Genomic DNA, 19,132 nt, shown 5'->3' with positions numbered 1-19,132 from the left:
CAGTAAAACTGAGTAAAAATATTCAGAAATTTTTCCAAATTACCAATTTAAAAAGGAAAAAAAATCATTAATATTTATTGAAAAATGTTGCGACAATAAAAATAATTTTCTTCAATAATAAGAAAATTTTTATTTTTCAGATTTATGCTAATTGACAACTAATATTTCCAACATTGAACTACCAATTACTTTTACTTTTTATATGACATAAATAGTAGCGGTAAAAAACAAAAGAAAATTTGTACAAGTGTGGTCTTTCACTATACCACTTTAGGCTGCACAGCAAAAAATTCCGGATCAGATTACGGTTAAAAGTATGTGGACACTCGACGCCGTTACTTTTTACTCTAAAATTCATTTTCACTGGAATATGTTTCGGGAAAAAACTAATGTACTGTAATTTTTACTGTAACAGTAAATTTGATTTTTTGCTGATAAAATTGATTTTACAGACCTTGCACTCACAGTGCCGATAGTTTATAACGTAATTTAATCCCGACTTTTTTGCAGTGTATCAACCTGATTCATTTTACGTCTTACATTATACGTTAGATCACTTGCAGTATTTTTTAAACAAAAAATTGTTCACGTTCAACTTTCATAACACGTGAAATGTTTCGTTGCAGATTTTATATACAATGAACAAAACAGAACTGAAAAATCAGAAATAAAATTTATTCAAGCATATACAAAAACTAAGAAGATTTATGAATTAAACTGTAAAAACGAATGCATTTTTCTTTTTTTTTTGCTGCAGAAAATAGTAGTTGATATATTTTTTATAGGAAAAAGAAACAATTTTTGATAGAGAGGTAAAATATTACATTCAAAAAGCTTAAACTTAATTTTATAGCATTCTCTGCCACTTAGTTAGCAATTATTCCGATCAGGATTGTCAGCTTTGATCATATCAGAGCATTTTTCTCCAATCATGATGATCGGTGCTTCAGTATTTCCAGATACCTGATTCGGAATGATGGATCCGTCTGCCACTCGTAAATTCCTTATTCCTTTTACCCTATATTCATAAATAATAAAATTCAGATTTGTGCTACATAAAATATTAAATATGAGGAATAAGAATGTCCAAGATATAATTTTTCAATGCACTATGAAAAATTTATGATCAAATTAAGGTTTAAAAGTCGCAGCTGATATAAATCTGATATTCCGTGTTTTTCACTGTACTTAAAACACCGAATCAATGTAATTAGATAAATATAATTGTAAAAATTACGGTATAAAACCTTTCGGTAAAAAATAGATTTTACAGATGCTGCTCCAAGTGTGCCAATGCTTTTTACTGTAATGAGATCTGAAATTTTATTTACAGTTTACGGTTTTAAGCATATAAAAGAAAAGATCACCACTTTAATTAAGATGAATGAAGCAAAAGATTTTAGATATTTAGATTTTTTTTCAGAAGAGAATAGACCACAGAAGTTACAGTTTTGCGAATGGAAAAACGCAATACTTTAAAGTTTTAACTATTAAAAAAATATTTGTTTATACCTTAAAGGAATTTTACCTTAAAGGAACCCTTACCTTTAAAGAATGTTAAATGCCTATATAGTCAATTAAATGTTATTTTTAAAAATGTAAAGCAGTTCTTTAAATCTTTCTTAGTTAGACATCAAATGTTCGGATATCGTATGTTCTTCCTATTTCGGCAAGGTAGAAAGTACGATTTTTTAATAGAGCTTGTTTTTTTTTAAGGTTATCTAAATAAATTAAAATTAAAGTTGCATAAAGCTCCTTCATGTTTCAATATTGTTTTTATTGCTTAGTTTGTCAAGCAGTGCATGTTTCCATATTTTTTCTGGAAAATGAATCTCAAAATTTTACTGTCTCAATTCCATTGAGTACGGACTCTACAACATTTCTATGATATGGAAAATTTTATAAATTGATTTTTCAAGTTCAAATGATTGGATGAATTAAAATCTTTAAGAATATGAAAAAAATTAGTTGGAGGGCATGAAACTATGGTAATTAAAATTCGTTAACTTCCTTTAACTTTAACAACCGAAAATGAAATTAAAAAATTTATCTTTTTGGAATTTCTTTCCATAAAATTAAGATGTATTAAATAAGATAAATAATGCGAGAGTTAAAAAATTATTTTAAAATCTTACTTTAACTTTGGATCGACAACTGTAGTTTTGTCATCGGCACTTCCCATTTTGCATGTACCAACTGGATGGTAAAAATTGAATGTGTAACCCACAGCAATGCATCTTAAGTACTCCGGAGAATAATACGTACTGTTTGCTACAAATTGTTCGCATCCAGGAAATTTCGTTTCAAATAATTTTGCACCAATTTCTTTGAAAGCCTTTGTTTTGGTTACAATATCCACATTTTCTTGCAGTACTGTAATAAAAAAAATAGAACTTACGTGGTAGAATTATGTATTTTAATTCAAATTACATTTTGAAGGGATAAATGAAATATAGATTTAAAACTTTGCTTGTAAGCGGTTCATTCAACTGAATTATATTATATATAAAATGTCTAAAATTAATTCTTTCAGAAATTCCATTGCGAAATTATTAAATTGTCTAAAATTATCCGATTTTATATCTAAGAATTGTTAAAGTTCTAAGATATTGTAATCAGCATCGGAATTACAACAATGCTATAGATTTTGAATGCCATTGAAGAAAATTTTATGTAAATTATTATTTTTTCCTTGTCAAGATCACTAGAAAATTTTTTAAATGCAGATCGTAAGCATTAATAATTGTTCTATTATTTAAATTTATTTCAATTGAAATTAATTGTTACAAATACATTAAAAAATCTAATTGTCTAGCTCAGTCTCTACAATAACTACAATAAACAATTAATGAGGCTACCTATATTCACGCTATTCGAGGATATTCACGCTACTCTACAAAAAGGAAACACTTTTAGTTTTTGACTTTTTTCTTTTCAAATTTCTCAAAAAATACTAATATAAATATTTTATAACTTTGGAGGAGTTTAAGTCGTACGATTTCTCAAATTTATCAAAAAAGTTTAAAGCTTTCAGAATTTTAAAAGAGCAAGCAATAAATTACGAACGGGAAAGTGTGTTTTTGAACACCCTATATCAGGAAATATAGCGATAAACTTACAATTCGTATCGATTACTGGTTATTAAATTCAATAAATGCATTAACTTTCATAAGCCCAGCTTAAATATTAAAGGTGATATGCAAATTCAATTACAAATGATACTACCCTATAATAATTGATTGAACAGCAAAGTATTAGGAAAGAAAACGTATTAAATAAAACGTAATTTTATGGAGGATGATTCCCCATATTGGCATTGTCAGTTTTAACAATATATCATTCAAAACTTTTTTTAAAAAAATCCAAAACCTTCTAGGAAAATTACATAAATGTTTTCCACGCATGTGCAGTATGAAAATATTATAAAATCTTAGGTAATTTTAAACGATTTTTTTAAAAATTTAAAATGACAATTTTGTTATTAATAAAAAAATACGAAAAAATATTTATTGACTATTTTTGCTATTTCTACTATTAAAACATAGGGTATGACTGTTATAGTATGAAATTATTATAGTATGAAGCAAACTGTTATAGTATGAAAATAGTTCATGCCGCCATGAATATAATTAGACAGTTAATGCATATGATAACCAAAGAAGTTTAAACAAGCTTATTGCTGTACTTTTAAGCATAAGGGGTTCGAAAACACAATTTTTCATTCGCAATTTATTTCCGGTCCAACGAGCAGCTGAAAGCTTTAAACCTAATTGATATGCATGAAACCTCTTAATTTATAAAACAATTAGTTACTTGCACTTTAAGAAGAGGAAGAAGACCTCCAATACCTGCACATGTCGCCTACGACACCAGCTGATCTTTATCAGCAAAATTTTTATTTCCAATGAGCTGCACAATCGGTCTTGCCGATGAGCAGATCTAGTGCGTTCTCCAGAGGTGGTATCCACTCTTTCAGGACCACCACAATGGGTGATATACCGTTGGCCATGTTAATTTGGACGTCTAGTTTCTGCCACACTAGATGGCTGCACCGAGACTCTATTTGGAGGATTTTTGTTTCCCGAGAGGACCCGTTGAGTATTTTCTGCATCCCGAAAATCCGGTGTCTGGGCCGGGGATCGAACCAGCAGACTGGGGCTCAGGAGGCCGATAACAAACCAACTGCGCCACCCAGCCACATTATCAGCAAAATAGCATATAAAATTTTAGCTATGGTTCTCTACATAAGTTAGAATGTTAATTAAATGTAAGTTAATTATATACAGATCAGTATCACATATCAAATTAGTTGAAAATAATTCTTCTTCGTCTAATTCTTTTACTTAACTTCGATTTGTTACTTGTCTATGTATTTTATTGTAACAGTGAAACATTTTTGTTTTGTATACCGGGCAATACCTTGATGCATAATTAGTTTATGTTCCACATGGCCTCGTGCCTGTCTTTGTGTTAAGTCCATTTGTGTTCAGTCTAAGTGTGTTAAGTTGCCGTAACGCAACATCTGAGCTTTAGAAAGGACAAACAGCTTGAATATTTCAAAAATTATTTTACTTTAACTTTCTTTTAAAAATTCACCAATTTGGCTCAATTTTTGCAGCTACATGAAAATTTTTAAAACCAATTAATTATTTCCAATTTGCTTAAATTTTTACGAGCCCAGTTAATACGGCTTTAGAATATGCGTTAAAAATTTAACTCTAAAGCACTTTTCATTTTTAGAAAACTACGGCTTTTCTTCAAATTTTTTTTTTGCCATTTTTATAATTGGGTATTTGCACTTTGAGAAGAAGAAGAACACGTATACCCACACATTTAACCTATGACGTCAGAGTCAGCTGATTGCTTATGAACAAGATGGCGTGTAAGAGCTGAGCTTAATTTCTCCACGTAAGTTAAAATGTTAATTAACGTGAAGTTAATTAAACACATCACCGTATCGTTAATCGAATTTGTTGAAATATAATTTTTTTGTGTCTACGTCTTATACTCAACTTAGATTTATTATTTGTTTGTATTTTTTATGTTAATCGTGATGTATTCTTGTTTCGTGTACCTGGCAACTTCGATTTATAATTAGTTTATTTATTTTCTACATGACATCGTGCCTTACTTCATGTTTCATATATATAGTAAGAAATATATAGTGAAAGAATTGAAATCTTTGAGAAAGTTAGTTGTGAAAGATTTTAGAATGTGTCGCTTAAAAGAATTGATACTTGAAGGGCTTGGCTTATTCGAAATAGAATAGAAAGAACAGTTTCAAAAGTAAACAAATGCCACGTTTGAACAACCAAACAGGATCGAGCTACCCACATCATGTCAATTGACAGGTATACCATTCTTGACGTATTTCTTGAGAAATTGTTTTTAAAAAAAAATCTCAAAAACTGAAAGAGTATCTTCTATTATTGTAAGGTAGTGTATATATTTAGGAAATTTGTAGAAAAACCTTACTTAATTCATTATTGTCAAAATAAAAGTTTCTGATATTGCTTTTTTATATTACCATTAAATGTTATGAAATCAACATATCTTAAAAATGAGTAAGAATTAAGATATTAAAGCATATTTCAGACTTTTACCCTCCCACTTAGGCTAATCTTAGGTCTTAACCGAGAAATTTAGGATTTACCAGACTTCGGGCTTTTACAGTAACATATAATGTACTTTTTGAAACCACTGATTTCGTATATTATCTTTAAGTAAGTTGGTTTTGTAAGTAACAGTTTAATTGCTTTAAGTGCACTGTATCTCTATTAGCAACATTTACTACATTATAATAAATGTGACGTTATTACATATTTTTATAATTAATTTAATTTTTTCATTAAGTAGGAAGTTAAGGTTAGTTTTCATACCAAAGACGTTTCCTCCTTTGCATTGTCGATAAAATATAAAGACTTCATTTTTATGCTTACCTGCCTGTACTCGGTCAATGTCACTTGCGTTTGCGAAAGTGTTAGGATCTATGAGAATATGATCATTAGGATTTGCTGTAGCAAGCCTTACAGTTCCTCTGCTGAAAGGTCTCAGGAAGCATGAGAACATCGTGAAAGTATGCTTTCCCAGATATGGAAGGTAGACCTGATTGATCACCTGAGATGATGCATGAAAAAAAAAGCGAACCAAATATATTTTATTGCTTTAATATCCTCATGTAAAACACTCACATATATACAACAGGACATGAATATATTTCAGAAAGCTATTATATTTCAGCAACATCAACTTATCCGAAAAATATTGGCACTATTTAAATAACTTATGTCTATTCTAGTCAAATAAATAACTTTTAACTTCTCTAACGTATAAATTATGATCACATGGCATAACAGAATTCTAACATCTATCTGTAATTACATTAATTACATAAAGCATTAACGTATCAACTTCAAAGTATCTACCCAAATCGTAGTCATAAATAAATATAGTCTTTCTAGCATCTATACAATCACAGTATATAGCTCTTATTTTTCACTTCTAATAATAGTGTTGATTCTATTTGATCAGTTTAAATTCATGAGAGTTAGTTCTATCAGTTTTTAACAAGTTTAATTATCTTCTTTTATTTTATTATATCATTTTAAATACAATGTATAATGGACATTATTTATTATACAGATAAGGTTAGAAATGTAAGAACCACTTTTTTTTAAATTAGAATAAAATATCCTATTCAGTCATTTAACGTGATTAACAAGATATTTTAATCATCGCTAAAAATACCATCAACACCATAAATATCATCATCACCATAAATACTATCATCACCATTGTTTTCCTTAATTTCATAAGGTTTAAATACGATTTGCCATCCACGTTATTTATTAAAGAAGTATGGTTAAAAATGTAAAACAAAGTTTGCAAAAATAAACATCTTTATCAGATCTCTTTTTTATTGTAATGAAAGAGCTGTGGTGGCCAGGGCCCGACTCACTTCATAATTTGAAAATTTTGCTTCGCAAATTACCAAAACAAATAATTATTATTATTTCTAATTAGTGCAGTTGGTTTGAATAAAATTGCGCCAGATTTAATAATGTTTTAAAACGTAATTATAATTGTTATTTTAAATAATCATAATAATTGTACTTTTTGCGGAATACCCAACAAATGGCCGGATAGCAATCCTGCATCAGACGTGGGTGAGAAAGCATCTAATTGAATCTCTAAATCAGGCCAATCAAGAGAAGGATCATTGAATTTAGAATTAACCCAAGCTTGACCTTCTACACCGTTGAGGCTTGCAAAAGGCCCTGTAATTTAAATGAAAGTGAGTTGTATAATCAGATTGTAGTTAAATTCTGTAATTATGAAAAGAAAGAAATACGCATTTGACATAAATTTTCTTTAAGAACATACCCAGAGCTTTTCTTGAATGGAAAGTTTTCCGTAATTAGAATAGAATTTCAAAAGTAATTTTATCATTATTTATTTTTGACTCTAAGAATACACTCTCACAAAGATAGAGACCCTTCCTATTGTTCTTCCTCAATTTGATATTTAACATAGTTGTTTTTATATTTAGTACTAGCTGAATACCCGTTCTTTGTTAGGGGTAAAAAAAATAAGCATCGATAAATCATAACTGAACACCTCAATAAAATCATGTAAGAAATGATGAGACAAATATGGATACAAATAATAAATAATTCCAATAATAAAGAAATTATAATAGCAAATAATAATAAATAATAAATAATTCCAATAAATCCTAAACTAATTCCAATGTTTTTTGTTTATTATTTGTTGTCCTTTTTAATGACTTTACGTACTGAACAAATCAATAAAATCGTGCAAAAAACGGTAAGACAAATACGGGCAAAGCTAGAAAATTTCAAGTTTTTTTTAAAATTATTTATTGCTTTTTTGAGTGGTTATACGTTAGTGGATTAAGCAGAACACGTATTTAGTTGTTCATACCATCAAAATAAAGTTTAACTGTAATCAGTATCCTCTGGCATAATGCGGTTGCTCGAGACAATTCTTGATATTTAAAATTTAACACAATCATGCTTCTATCCTCGAGGGGCGGTAAGAAATCTAGCTTAAAAATTTACAGTATTGTTGCAGCTATAATCTCCAAATTTATTCATAAAACACTTTGTACCTATATAAGAGTATTTTTAGAATCAAATAAAATTGTACCTATTACAATGATGGCAGACTATTATCAAAATTAAGCATCATTGGTATCAATAATAATAGTAAGACGACTTTTTACGCTTCAAGAAAATTGTATCATTGCTCTATTAATTCTGCTTTTCTAGTACATAGCTTATTTTTAACTTTTATTATTAATTATTACTAAAATTAATTATCATTGACGTCAATAATAATAATAGCGTATTATAAAGCTTTTCCTCCACAAATTCGTACAATTTCTAACTTAATTTTGCTTTTCAGTTTAAAACTTTTTTTTAAATTTCATTTCCGACTGATTTTAAATTGTTTAGTTTTATTATAACACGTTTTAAAAGCATAACTATAAACAGAATAAACCCGTGGTTTCAGATAACGTTAGAAATAATTTGGTTACATAGTTCACTACATTGATACCACGATCACATTGATCATTGAGTTTACCTGACATAAAAATAAAAATAATTATTAAATATTAAAGAGCGTGCACTAAACTCCTTTTTTTAATGGGATACCTGCAAGTGGCGTAGTGTGGGTATCTCGAATGCGCCTTGGTTGTTTAAACGTGTCTTTTGTTCACCTTAGCAACTGTTGTTTCAATTCAGTTTCGAGTAAGCCAAGTCCTTCAAGTATCAATTCCTCTTAGGTGACACATTTTATATTCTTTCACAAAGATTTAAACACTTTCACTATATATGTCTTATTTTACACAAATATAGGCACGAGGCAATGCAGAACATAAACAAACTAATTACGCATCGAAGCTGTCGGGTACGCAAACAAAAACATATCATGGTTACAATAAAATACATAAACAAATAATAAATCTCTTTTATCTCACCTGTTCCTCTTAAATTGTAATCAACCAGATTACAAAGTGGTCTACTAAGAATTTGTTGAATTGTATCTTTTGATCCTGTTGCTTTAAAATGTAAGAATATACTACCTACATGATCTTGTAAATTGTCTCCTACAGGTAAATCTTCAATTACTGGTATCTAAGAAAAATCAAACTACACGTCAGTTTTTAATTTCAGTCACGAAATTTAACTCTAAGATAACCCTTACCTGTGGACTATATTTCAGAAAAACGTGCCAAACTTGAAAAAAAAAATTTCTTTCATTTTATTTATTCTTATAAAAATTTTAAAAATAGATCATTTTTTGAAAAAAAGAACAAACAATAACTATATCTTTAACGAAATAGCTATTAAGGGATGACAATCATTTTTGCTCAAATTATACCAAAATAAATCAGATGATATAGTTTTCAAAAATAATGAAATAATGAATCAAAAATAAGTGACATAATTTTAAATATAATAAACTATTACAATAGTATTATTATTTATATCAACTGTTATGAATTCTCCATGCTCTTCAGATTTCTTTGAACTGCAAAATTACAAAAATCCGTTAATTGGTGCGAAACTGCGAAATATTTAAAAATACAGAATTGAAGCACCGATTTTTGTCTCGACAGAACTCGATTAGACATTATAAAATTGGCGCATTTGCCCGAACTCAATTTGGGTAACAAAAATACAGGCTTATTCTCTTAACAGGCGATAAAAAATTTCAGAAATTTTTTGCCTTTGAATGATGAAACAAATTTGTCCTTAACTTTGGATGTATACCATTGATTTAGGACAGCATAACACTGAAAATGTTTATTACTCATTCAAAGAAAACGTAAAAACTAGAATAAAAATGTCCGTGAGTAGAAAACTCCAAGCATAAATCAATTAATCAGGCACTGAAATTATTTTATGTAAACTAATACGTGGTCTATAAATAATCATCCGCACGATCTATGTATCATATTCTCCTTATAAGAGACAAAAAATTTTGTAATTTTAATGATCAAGCTCTTTTTAATATTTGGATCTTGTAGCCGCAGATTATTACCATAAAAATGCCCAACTATTTAATTGTCATTATTCGAATCATGTACTTTAAAAATACTGTATTTAAATCTGTATAAAGTGCTTTTTACCGCTAGCCCTTGTGTCTTCTTTCAAGTGGACTCTGTACGAGTCGAAAATAAATTTCGTGTTCCCCCGTCTTATTAGATTCCATATTATTGTATTTTACCGATATTATTTCGATATTTCTTATATTATTTCCATGCTTTTTATATTATTTCTGACAAATGAAGTAAAAATAAAATTGTTGAAACAGACTCACCCCTTTTGCTTCGAGGTGTTTCCTGGGACCGATTCCTGAAAGCATCAAAAGTTGAGGAGAATTAATGCTTCCTCCGCTCACAATAACTTCTTTGTTAATATGAACTTCATGATCTTTACCATCTTTTTGAAATTTCACTCCGTATGCATTCTTATTTTTGTCTATTAATATCTATAAACAATGTATTTGTAATTAATCTAAGGTTTTAATGAAATTCACTAAAGCTGTTTTTTAAAGGCATGAAATAACGTATCTGAGAGCATATTATTTAAATAATTTTAATAAACTGAGTAAAATTCTGCTCATGTTTAGTCCTCTTCCTTCATGATAATGACATACCTGCATGTGACGTAGGGTGGATATCTCGATCCTGATTGGTTGTTGAAACGTGGCATTTGTTTATGTTAACAACTGTTATTTCCATTCTATTTCGAGTAAGTCAAGCCCGTCAATCAACAATTCTCTTAAGAGACATATTCTATATTCTTACACAAAGATTCTTTTGCAAAGATTTCAATACTTTCGCGATACATTTATTTCTCAACACAAAGACTGGTAGGAAGTTATGTCGAACATAAGTAAACTAATTATAAATAGAAGTTGCCAGGTACGCAAAACAAGAATACCTCACTATTAACAAAAAATAATAATAAATCTAAGTTAAGTATAGGACGTAGACAAGAAAAAATTAATTTCAACGCATTCGATTTGCAATACAGCGCTGTATTAAATTAACTGCACGTTAATTAACATTTTAACTTATGTAGAGAAACTTAGCTCAGCTTTTGCACGCCATCTTGTTTATAAACAATCAGCTGCCGCTGACGTTACAGGTCACATGTATGCGTATTCGTGATCTTCTTCTCGAAGTGCAAGTTACTAATAATAAAAATGCGAAGAAAAGCAGCAGTTTTTTAAAAATGAAAAGCGTTTTCGAGTTAAATTTTTAACCCAAATTCTAACGCTTCATGTCTGGGCTCATAAAAGTTTAAGAAAATTGGAAATAATTCATTGATTTTAACATTTTTCAAAAACATTTTCAGCTGCAAAAATCGAGCTAAATTGGTGAATTTTAAATAAAAATGTATAATTTTTTAAGTATTCAAGCTCTTTGTCCTTTCTAAAGCCCAGATGTTGCTTTACTGCAACATGTTATATATGTTACAATGAATAACCGAAATCAAGAGAATGTCGACTTTCGCAGGTGAATGTCATCAATCAATTACATAGTCACTTCATGGTATGCCCACATAGCCACTGCATGGTATAGTGCGGCTTTCAGGAGAACTCCTCCAGACATTCGTCTCGCGTCATGGCGGGTACTGTGGTTACAAGGAAAGGTCACTTCAAATAGGGGTGTGGGTGAATAGTTTTGTCTTACTCTTAGCGTTGGTCGTCGTGAGTAAACCAATCGACACCTTCCTTCCTCTCTTTCACCCCCATTAGAAATGTGCTATCGCTTGTTACCATAGCAGCAGACAGCCCCAGACTTTCAGTCTGGAGGAGTTCTCCTCAAAGCCGCACTATATGCCCTACATCAATGTTTTTGTTTAGGTTCAGTGCCATTGCCGGGTACACATTTGCGCTGCATGACCCATGTCAATGTTTATTTAAGGTCAAGTGCCATTCCACAATAAATATTTAACTGGTACTTCGACCACTGATTTTTCTCCTAATCTATCCTCAGCCGATATTAAAATATCAAATAAATATAATAATATCAACGAATAAATTGATATCAAATCGGATATTGCAATTATTTTGGACATTCACCAAGGCGTATGAGATTGTTGACATTCACCGATGAAAGTCGACATTCTCTTTATTTCGGTCATTCATGGTAGCATTTATAATCTTAAATTAGCTGCAATTCGAGTTTATGCTGCAGAAATTTGTCTTACCTTTAAGCTGAACTGTTACCACATAAAACGAAAGTTTTTTTCATTTTTCGGGGGGTGTGGGGAGGGTCGATATAAAATAAATATTTCTTATCTCGTACCTTTGTGACTAAAGCATCAGTAACAATGTCTAAATTTGGACGATCTTGCGCAGGTACTAGAAACGCTTTGGATGCGCTGCATCTTCGACCATTTCTCGTAAATCCTTGTAGTTTATGAAATCCTTCATTGAAAAGAAATCATAATGAATTCAATTTGATACTTCATTAAGAAAGACAGATAAAATAATTTTGTTAATCACCGGTTTGCTTTTCTCCATTAATGTCTCTATACTCATATCCACGTTCAGCAGCTGCCTTTTTCCATGCTTCCATCAATGGAGTGCTCCACTGGGCACTTTGAATAGTCAAGGGTCCACTTGTGTTGTGGTAACCTTAAATGATAAAGTTTTCATTGGACATTAAGAAAACCATAGAATAAAACAACAGCTTACAACATGAACGTACAAGAGAGGTTTTAAATGAAAGTATAGTATGAATTTTCGATCTAACAAAAAAAAAAATAAACGACAGATATTACTAATTACTTTTAGAATAATGATTTACCACTACTTTTGTTACACTTTAGAATTTAATTTTTTTACTCATTCCCTGTTGAGAAAGTGGAAATTTACTAGTTTGTAAAGATGTGAAAAATGCCTTTTTTAATTACAGTATATTTTTGTTTAAAATTGGAATATATTTTCTGGTACTGTATGGTAGCTACTACTTTTCTCTGTAAAATAAATATAAGATTATAGCTGGAAAAATTCGAAAAATCCACTGATAGTTACTATTAAAACAAACAATAATGCTACACAACTTACTAAAAGAAATGAATTTAACTATTGCCAGACTTGAATGTCACCGTTTCTTTTCTTACAACCGAATTTATGAAATATAAATCCATTCAGCACCGATTCTCTCGTTTTAGAAACATAGCCTTTTTCAAGAAAAAAAAGTTGGTGGATATTTCATTCTTAGAATGAAATAAATGAGTTAGCAGTTTTAAGTTTTTTATTACATTGTAATAGATACAAATTTTTGATTTCGGAGGAATCATAAATTTGTATCTTCTGTATTCTATATATCATAAATTTCATCCAAAATCAGACGATCATTACGATAGAAGCATGATTTCTTAAATATCTAAAAGGGTTTTCCGAAAATGAACAAAATTCTGTCATAATAGCTCCGAAACGTAAAATAATCGAATTTGAAAATCCCTTGTGTTAAAAATTGAAATGGTGTATGCTGAATTTTGAGCATATTGCATGGCCTCAAAAGAGATGTGGAGGGAGGAATGTGTGAGTGTGTTCGTTGGCTGTCTGCAGAATTGGAACAAAAAACTTCTAGGTTCATTGGAGTATTATGTAAGCACATTATTGTACACTCCACTCCAGGGAGAGTCAGGAAGCATGATGTAGTTGGCACCGCAATGATACATCAATTCTACTTTTTAAAAAAGGCCATGTTCACAATACTGGAGAATTGATGCCTAACGGATTGATATTTCTTAAATAAATATGCTTGGAAAGTAGAGAGACGGTGACCTTCGTGTTTTGGTACTCGTTACATTAATTTCTTCCAATAACTTGTGTAGCATTATAATAGTTAACTATCAATAAATTTTTCAGAAGTTTTTTTTTTAAACTAACATTTTCCAACTAACTAAAATAAGTTATTAACAATTTAAACTACAATGGTTCAAAAAAATTGGTGTGTAAAATATGGAAATATCGTTCAAAGTTGTTGCATTTTTTATAAGATATAATAAACTTGGCAACAAATATAAGAAAAATACTGGTTCGAAAGAAAATAAATCTACTTACAAATGTTTTTAATTTTAGAAATTAGATCAGGTACTTTTTTTGTCGTCATCTTTCTCACTACGTACCTTTTAACTAAATTGTTTTCTCAATGAACAAACGTTGCTAAATAAGTTATAAGGACAAATTGGACTGGCTCAGTATTGTTTATAGGAATGTACTTTATATTGTACTAGTGGGTTGCGCCCCCTGCTCGCTAACGCTCGCCAACTCCCGAAAATTGCTACGCAATTTTATATGGTTTGCTTCGCAAGCGAAGCTCGCTTCGCTCGCTACTAACTTAGGTACATTGCAAATGCACAAAATTCTAAGAATTCAAAACAATCATTCAAATCCATATAAAAACTTTTTTTCATTTACATCTTTTACATCTTTCTTATTACATCTTTTTAGTAAATACTAAGTCATTAAAATAAATTTGAATTCAAATAAATGACATGTAATTCGTTAAACCTATTAGAAATGTGCTATAGTATAATTCGTAATATAAATCAAAAATCGTCAAATAAATTCGTATATAAATTCGTGAAAAAAAGCACTTTCGACAGAATACTAAAATAGAGATCTATCGACAAAGACTACTCACTTCTTCCTAGCTTAATAGTATGAGATGCTCTCTGGTTATTTCAGTTTCCGTTTTTAAAAGCGCTGTATGTTGAGCCATCTCAGCTAGATTTGGTATGTGAAATTTTTAGTGGCAATCATTGGTCGATTCGCCGTTTAAGAGAAATAGTAACGTAAACAAAGCAAACGTTGCCACCGGCGGAAAAGAAATACAGCCAAAATTTGGGAGTCACGTAAGAGAATTATATATATTAGATTATACACATTTCCTTTTTTTTTTAGGCTTGAACCTATAATATTGTGTATAAACAGAAAATTGTGATATTAATACAAGCACTGCACTAAATTTTCACCCCTTCTTTTTACATGGGACTTTTAGTTAATTATTCAAAGAGGCTTTTTTTCCTTACTGTTCAGTCAAATTTTAAAACTATGCATTTTCATTATTTTTTTCCTTTTTTATCTATGAATGAATGGACTATAAGATTGAACCACATCGTCAATCACTTGAATAATTAATTCCTTTTGTTGATAATAGTAAATAAAGGAATTATATCGCACAACTTTAACGGAAACATGATTCAACATTGTATTGAGAATCCAGCTAATTTGCACTATACTAGATGTCTATATTTACTAACTTTTCTTCTTTTTTTCTTTTTTTTTCTAACTGAGAGAACAAATTATATTTCCCTTTTTCTACAAATCATATTCGTACCTTCTGCAACGATTTTTGGATCTGTGTTGCCTTCAGATTTAAGAAAGTATGGATAGACATCTTTCCAGGACCATCCAGTCGCACCCTGTTTTGCCCAACCATCGTAATCACGGCGGTTACCTCTCACATACAGCATATAATTCAACAAAGTTGACCCACCTAATCCTTTGCCTCTTGGAGTTACCATTTGCTGTAAAAGTTTAAGGGTTAGGAATGCATATATAAAAAAACAATAAAATTGTGCTGTCAAGCATATGAAACAGAACAATCAATCATACTATAAAAACCGAACAATGATTTATTATATTGTCTCTATAGGCTGCATTTCTGAACAACAATTTTATATAAACTACTAATTTCATAATCGATTAATAATTTTAAAATTTAAATTGGTTGTTCGCAAAGAACTGGTAGCTTTAACTGTGTGCTAGAAGTAAGCTATGAATGTATAAAATGTACTCTTAAAGACATTGGAGGTGCTCATATGTACACTGTTGAAATTTTCATTCTGAAATTACGGTAAGCTGTCTGTCCATTACCATATACTTCATGGTTAAGAACATTTCTTAAACTTTACGGTTTTGAAACCATTTACAACTAGTAAAGTTAAAAATCCGTGAGTACAAAACTATACGGATTTGTAAATATTTACGTCTGGAATAGTTTCTAAATCATAAAAATAAAACATGAGCAGAAATTGGATGTGGATGATGCTCCCTTTATGCGTGAATGAAAGTTTCGTTTTCTAATTATCTAGGGCGGGGGTGGCGAACCTTTATGCATCAACGTGCCATTTTTTCTAAAAAATTGTTTAATGAAATCACAAACGTGCCGTCAAATAATTTTGACTTCATTATTATTGGGAAAATAATAATACAAAATACTATCAACTCAAAACTCTTTAGTTACATTGAAAAGAAAATACATTTTGCAATGTCTTAGTTATATGCTTAATTCAACTTAAAATAGCATCAGTGGAACTTCTGTTATTGCAGATTAAATGACAAATAACTTATAGGTTGTAAGATATTAGTTTAAGCAGGACTGTTGATTTTTTTGCTAGTTATTTATTGTTAGCTTGTTTTTTATGGTTATTAATTGTTTTTTAGCATTAATTGTTATTTTTTTATTAATAATTGTTTATTATTTTTTTGTGAATTTTAATTTAATTGTTACATAGTGCGTGACATTTGTGTAATAACAATTCATAGTGCAATAACATTTGTGATCGGTGGCGTGCCCAAAATATTGTGTCGCGTGCCATTGGTTCGCCATCCCTGATCTAGGGTAACTGATTGAAGAATATAGGACACTAGAAACTTTTTATACATTGAAGGGATGGAAGGAAGATTGTAGCATCAACACTGGGATTCGAACCCCTGTACAACTGGTAATGAGATCAATAAGCTCGCTCACTTATAGTTATGTATCCAGCTGCATAGAACGTAATTTGGGTCTAGTTGGTGCGGATACAATTCTGGTTGTTAAACCGTATTAGGTAAAAAAAATCAAATTAAGGTTTTTTCTCGCCCTTAACGGTTTGAATATAATCTTTTTATGGTTATTTGACTGTTTTGGTTAAATATGGTAAAATGGAGATTATATAGATTGCTATTTCACCAATTTTACCAAGAAATTTCTAACCGTATATTATCGTGCATTGTGCTGCGCTCTAAAACTATATGAACAATTGGGGAGTTGCAAAAACATATGAAATTCCGTTAAGTGTAATTACACGAACAAGGAAATTAAACTTAAACATTTCTAAAACATAATAAAAAGTTACCATTAGTTTTTCAAAATATTTATTCCTATACGTTCGAGTATGTAATCATTTTTAACGTTTTGCTCAACTCTTTATTTTAAAATAATGTTTAAAGTATTTTTACAAAAGAAAAAAAATGCAACTATTTAAAATAAAGTATTTTTTCTTATGTTATTTAATGAACTTTAAAAAAAATCGTACTTTCGTAATTTCGAATACAAATTTAGAAACTTCATATATTACTAATATACCACGTTATAAAAACGTTTTATTTCCTCAAGTTAAATAGTAATATTAATTGTAAAGCCAATTTTCCCAATTTTTACTAAAAAGAGAGAGAGATAAAAACTGCTTCATGTCCTCACATGAGGATACTGCGTTATAGCCTGCTAACCAACTTCTTAGTTCTGCTATTTGAAATAATCTCACTTACTCGATTAAGTAGATATAGGGCTCCCCTCTTTTGTGGAACAGTTTTGTATCCCCAGTCATGCCGGCTGTTTTGAGAGAGAAATTGAAGGGCCGGTCCTTCTGTTAGTGGAATGGCTTTTGGACCGGCTTCAAGAAGTAGTACTGATACACAACGATCTTCAGAAAGCCGAGCAGCTATCACCGAACCTGCTGCTCCTGCCCCAACTATGGAGAGAAATTAGCTATTAAAATATCATTCACCATCTTAATAACAAATTTATTTTATTTTTTTGTTTTGATTTTAAATCTTTCACACTTAATAGTGATATTAAACAACACAATTTTGATGAATTTTTCTCTATTGCAGTTTCAATTAAAGGGTATTTTTCGTAGATAACGTTTGTCTTACTCGCCATCAGAGTTAATTTAATGTTAGTGCTTATTTTCTAATGGAAAAATATCTTTTGAAAAATTGTACTGTACCTGTTGTTGGATACAATACTAGCTTGGAAGATAAAACTCCGTTTGTACTGGACGGTTAATTGTGCTGAAGTCTGTCTAAATATATTTTTATAAAGATATTGAGATGAGTCGGAAAAGAACTTTACAACTGCCTTTAATATATATTTCTAAACTATCGGAAATTCCTGAAAGAGTTTAGTGAACTAAGGCAGTGGGTGTATGTGTCACTTTATTAATTAATAAAGTTTGACTCTTAAGTATTTTGCTTAGATATCAAAAGAATAGAATATTGCCTAAATTATATTTCCCTAAATTGTGAAAAACGAAATTGTTTTTTGAGAATTCAATAAAAAAACGAAGTGAAAAGTTTAAAAGTAAATCCTTTAAAAATTTATAAAAATTTGTTAGAAAATTATTGTACAAAAGGGCAAATTTTGTAGCAATTGATTGAACATCTAAATTTCAACTAAAAAGTAATACTCTCATTATTTCATCAATTCACTTGTAAAACAAAGAAAAACTGCGAATGCAAACATTACTTACCTACGATGTAATCATACTTCGATTTAAAATTGGTCGTAGTTTTTGGATTATCAAACGCTAATGTAATTAAAAGGGGGAGAATAATTCTAGCCAATGGAGGTATAGTAGCTGATGTGACTGATGATACAGCATTTCCAACTATATTCCCCATTTTCGATTCTCATCCGCAGCCCCTGATAATATGAATTTGTTAAATCCCTTTGAGAGCTCTAAATATACGAAATAGTGTAAAAAATATGATACTGACGTATAATTTATAAACATTCTTCTATTTTATGCCCTCTACAATACTTAAATTGAAATACACAGTAATTACTAAGTTTGGTTTCCTGTTCTTTATATTTAATTAACATTATGAACAATTATAAATGCCCATTAAATGTTAATTATATTCGCTAATTAAATATCATGATGAGGGAACTTTTGAAAGGGCATTCAACAATACGCTAAGTGTTGAGCGCATGTATATTTTGGATAAAAGTGTAATTGATTCGAAGAGTAATACATTTTGAGTTATTAATTCTAAATTAATTCAAAAAAGAATTTCCACATTT

At 30.0% G+C, this 19,132-nt stretch overlaps 2 protein-coding genes across 4 annotated transcripts in view; one reads left to right on the top strand and one right to left on the bottom strand.

Moving 5' to 3' along the window:
- The window catches only part of LOC107438242 (growth arrest-specific protein 2), a 187,550-nt gene that overhangs the window by 44,205 nt on the left and 124,213 nt on the right, over window positions 1-19,132 (top strand). The window lies entirely within an intron of this gene.
- LOC107438236 (L-sorbose 1-dehydrogenase-like) lies at window positions 762-18,729 on the bottom strand. Its single transcript, XM_071180367.1, has 11 exons — window positions 18,579-18,729; window positions 17,596-17,798; window positions 15,398-15,587; window positions 12,550-12,681; window positions 12,350-12,486; window positions 10,351-10,521; window positions 9,005-9,161; window positions 7,114-7,277; window positions 5,940-6,117; window positions 2,136-2,373; window positions 762-1,018 (listed from the first exon to the last, which is right to left on the bottom strand). Exons 1-11 carry the CDS (start codon window positions 18,727-18,729, stop codon window positions 871-873), a joined length of 1,869 nt encoding a protein of 622 aa, XP_071036468.1. The 3' UTR covers window positions 762-870.

This window comes from Parasteatoda tepidariorum, chromosome 4 (assembly GCF_043381705.1).
Source record: "Parasteatoda tepidariorum isolate YZ-2023 chromosome 4, CAS_Ptep_4.0, whole genome shotgun sequence".
Taxonomy (NCBI): Eukaryota; Metazoa; Arthropoda; class Arachnida; order Araneae; family Theridiidae; genus Parasteatoda; species Parasteatoda tepidariorum.
The sequence above is the reverse complement of the archived record's forward strand: the minus strand, read 5'-3'. Positions and strand labels throughout refer to the sequence as shown.

Coding starts and splice junctions, on each gene's coding strand:
- LOC107438236 (XM_071180367.1), bottom strand. CDS start 18,729: ATGGGGAATATAGTTGGAAATGCTGTATCATCAGTCACATCAGCTACT. Junction 12,487..12,549: donor TAATGGAGAAAAGCAAACCG/GTGATTAACAAA, acceptor ATTCATTATGAT/TTCTTTTCAATGAAGGATTT. Junction 6,118..7,113: donor TGTTGGGTATTCCGCAAAAA/GTACAATTATTA, acceptor GCATCATCTCAG/GTGATCAATCAGGTCTACCT.